Source organism: Fulmarus glacialis, unplaced genomic scaffold, assembly GCF_000690835.1.
Source record: "Fulmarus glacialis isolate BGI_N327 unplaced genomic scaffold, ASM69083v1 scaffold11485, whole genome shotgun sequence".
Classification (NCBI taxonomy): domain Eukaryota; kingdom Metazoa; phylum Chordata; class Aves; order Procellariiformes; family Procellariidae; genus Fulmarus; species Fulmarus glacialis.
In genome coordinates, this window is record NW_009213673.1 from 18,866 (window position 1) to 22,044 (window position 3,179).

Genomic DNA, 3,179 nt, shown 5'->3' on the forward strand with positions numbered 1-3,179 from the left:
TGACTGATGAGAATGACAACGCGCCCGTGTTCCTCTCACCTGCTGCCGTCAGCGTCATGGAGGACCAGCCAACGGGGTTCGTGGCACTGCATGTGGTGGCCCAGGACAACGATCTGGGAGAGAACGGGCGTGTGAGCTACTCATTGCGAGCAGGCAACAGTGACGGCCGCTTCCACCTTAACCCCAGCACTGGTGAGGGCCCAGGAGGATGCAGGGTGGGCGGCAGGGACACTGGGAACGCGGGGGCTGAGGAGGGTGCAGGGGTACATGGGGATGTAGCATGGCGCACAGGAGGAGGGCATGGGCTGGGGAACCTGGAGGAGGGAGGCTTGTGGGGTGCGGAGAGCCCCGAGCATAGCACCTGGTTGGCATGATACTGCTGACTCTCTTGAGACCTGGCTGTCCCTGGCTCACCCCAGAGCCTGCAGCCTTGTGATAGCTCTGTCCTGGGAGCAGTCGGCCCTGGTGCCATGCGGTCCCAGCTCGCCCCTCTCCCTGTGTCTGCAGGCGCGCTCTCCATTGTGCGGGCTCTGAACCGGGAGGAGGTGGTGCAGCACAACCTGACCGTGGTGGCCATGGATCACGGTTTCCCACGCCGCTCTGCCACACAGCTACTGTCCGTGCTGGTGCTGGATGTCAACGATGAGGCTCCCACTTTTGAGAAACCTGAGTATGAAGCACACGTCATGGAGAACTTGCCAGCTGGCAGCCCTGTGCTGCAGGTGCTGGCCACGGACCGGGACCTGGGTGAGGATGCAGGGCGAGGGTGAGCTGCCTGGTTTGGTCAGGGGCCCTTCTGGAGATGCAGCACTCAGGACTGGGTGAACTCTGCTCCCTCCCACCTGGTTTGGAGAGCCTGGCTGACCATGGAGGGAAGGATTGTCACCTGGCCTGGAGATGAGAGATGGGCCGAATCCTGGGAGAAGCTGAGAATAAGAACAGGGGCTGTGATCCCCTCTGCTCCCCAAGACAGTGGTCTTTGTTCCTTGGAGGTTCCTCGGCCTATCTTCCCTTCCACAAGCTGGGCTGGGCTGGGACCTCCTTCCACCACACATCTCTGCTCCAGCTCTACTTGCCGGGGAGTGAGATCATCCTCTCCCACAGCCTGTGTGACCCCTGGGTGGGAAGCCTGGGAGGAGGGAGGTGCAGGGCTGTGAGCCAAATGAGAGGCTCCTGGCGTTGCTGCTGGGCTGCCCTCAAACCGTGTTCCTCCCTGCAGGTGCCAATGGGCAGGTGTCCTATGGGGGTCTCTCTGGGGGGCCGTTCTCCATCCACCCACAGACGGGGCTTATTGTCACCACACATGGCCTGGACCGCGAGGAGCAGGAGCAACACGTGCTGATGGGTAGGGCTGTGCCGGTGCATGAGAGGGGTGCAGCGGGCGTCGGGGTAGGGAGCACAGGGGAGGCAGATGGGTGCTCCCCACTGCTGGGGTAGGGCAGTATTGCAGGGAGGGCAGGCCATGGGAAGTGATGGGGGTTTGTGCGGCACGCAGGGTGGTTTGAGCATACAGGAATGCAAGTGATCCCATGCCTGGCTGCCCCTGTGATTGTCAGGGCATTTGCATATGACAGCCTTGATAGTAGCTCCCAGTCAGCAGGGTAGCCTGCAGTGCTCTTGTGGTGTTCCTGCAGTCTATGCACAGGATGGTGGCCTGCCCCCCAACCTCTCCAAGGCAACTGTGCGGATAACAGTAGGGGATGAGAATGACCATGCACCACACCTAGAGAGTGAGTCCTGCTCTGTGGAGGTCCCTGAGAACCAAAGCCGTGTGGCACTCTACACCCTGCGGGCCACCGATCCTGATGGAGGCGAGAACGGGCGCTTGGAATACCACGTGGCAGGTGAGGTGCACAGGGAGCTCTGTAGCTTCTTTCTCGGCAGTAGGTAAAGGCTGTTCACCCTGGGTTGCCTGTGGCTCTGGGAAGCGTCACCTCTGGCAGTTCCTGTTCCACTTCAGTTCTTTCCTGCTCCAAACCACATGTAGCTGCTGCCACCGCTCAGCCCTCTAGTTTGTCTGCCCCCAGTAAAGAGCACCCCAAGATCTGGACAGGCTGCACTTCCTCATTCCCCAGGCTCTTGTCTGGTTCCCCAGGCTTGGACTAGTTCCATACCTCTCTTGGCTGCTCTGACCTGTTGAATTTACAGGTTGCTAAATGAGATCTCTTTGCTGTTATCATGCCATGCATTATCTGGGGGCTCCCTGTGGCAGCAACACTGGCCTGTAAGCTGTTGGAGCCAGTTCTTACACACAAACACACACACACACACAGAGCTGGACCAAGGAGGTTCAATCCCACTGGGGCCTTACAGAGAACAGCTCGCTCCACCCTTCCTGCCAGGCCACACTGGGATGGACTTCATGCTGTCCTCTCTGAGCAGCATAGGGCAGGTCCTTCCTTGTACCAGTTGTAGTCATGCTGTCTTGTTCCCTCTCTTCTTTTCCAGATGGAGACCCTGGGCAGGATTTCAGCCTAGACCCAGTCTCTGGTGTCCTCTCCACTGCACGTGCTCTTGACCGGGAGCAAGTTGCTTCCTACAGCCTCACAGTGGTGGTGCAAGACCACGGCACCCCCCCACGCAGCGCCATCATGTCAGTGAACGTGCGGGTGTTGGACCTAAATGACAACGCGCCTGGTTTTGCTCAGGCCACTTACGTGGTGGAGGTGCCAGAGGACTTGCCTGTTGGTGCCCTGGTGCTGCAGCTGGTGGCTGAGGACCCTGACGAGGGCACCAATGGGCAGGTCTCTTACTACCTGGGCAACGAGTCACTTGGCATGTTCCAGGTCGAGCCGCAGAGTGGGCGCATCAGAAGTGCCCAGGCGCTAGACCGGGAACGCCACCCCAGTTACAGCTTCCTGGCCAAGGCTGTGGACTCAGCACCGTGGGAGCCCAAGAGCGCAGCTGTGCGTGTCATGGTCACGGTGCGAGATGTCAATGACCACGCCCCTGCCTTCCTGCACAGCCCACTCACTGTCAACTTGTCCCGCCACACACCACTCAAACAGGTCGTGGCCACCATGAGGGCAGAGGACAGGGATGCAGGTGCCAATGCCTCCATCCTCTATCGCCTTGCCACCCCCAACTCTGCCTTCGCAATCAACTCCTACACAGGGGATATCCAACTGCTGCAGCCCTTGGGCTCGCTCAGCCAGCGCCAGCGGACGCTCCTCAACCTG

General features: G+C 60.0%; 1 protein-coding gene across 1 annotated transcript in view; it reads left to right on the top strand.

Annotated features, from left to right (window-relative positions):
* DCHS1 (dachsous cadherin-related 1) overlaps positions 1-3,179 on the top strand; it is a gene marked incomplete at both ends in the record, with an annotated part of 31,816 nt that overhangs the window by 17,392 nt on the left and 11,245 nt on the right. Inside the window, 5 exon segments of the mRNA XM_009578276.1 lie at positions 3-192; positions 508-747; positions 1,220-1,345; positions 1,635-1,844; positions 2,449-3,179. Of these exon segments, the coding sequence (XP_009576571.1) occupies positions 3-192; positions 508-747; positions 1,220-1,345; positions 1,635-1,844; positions 2,449-3,179 (1,497 nt within the window).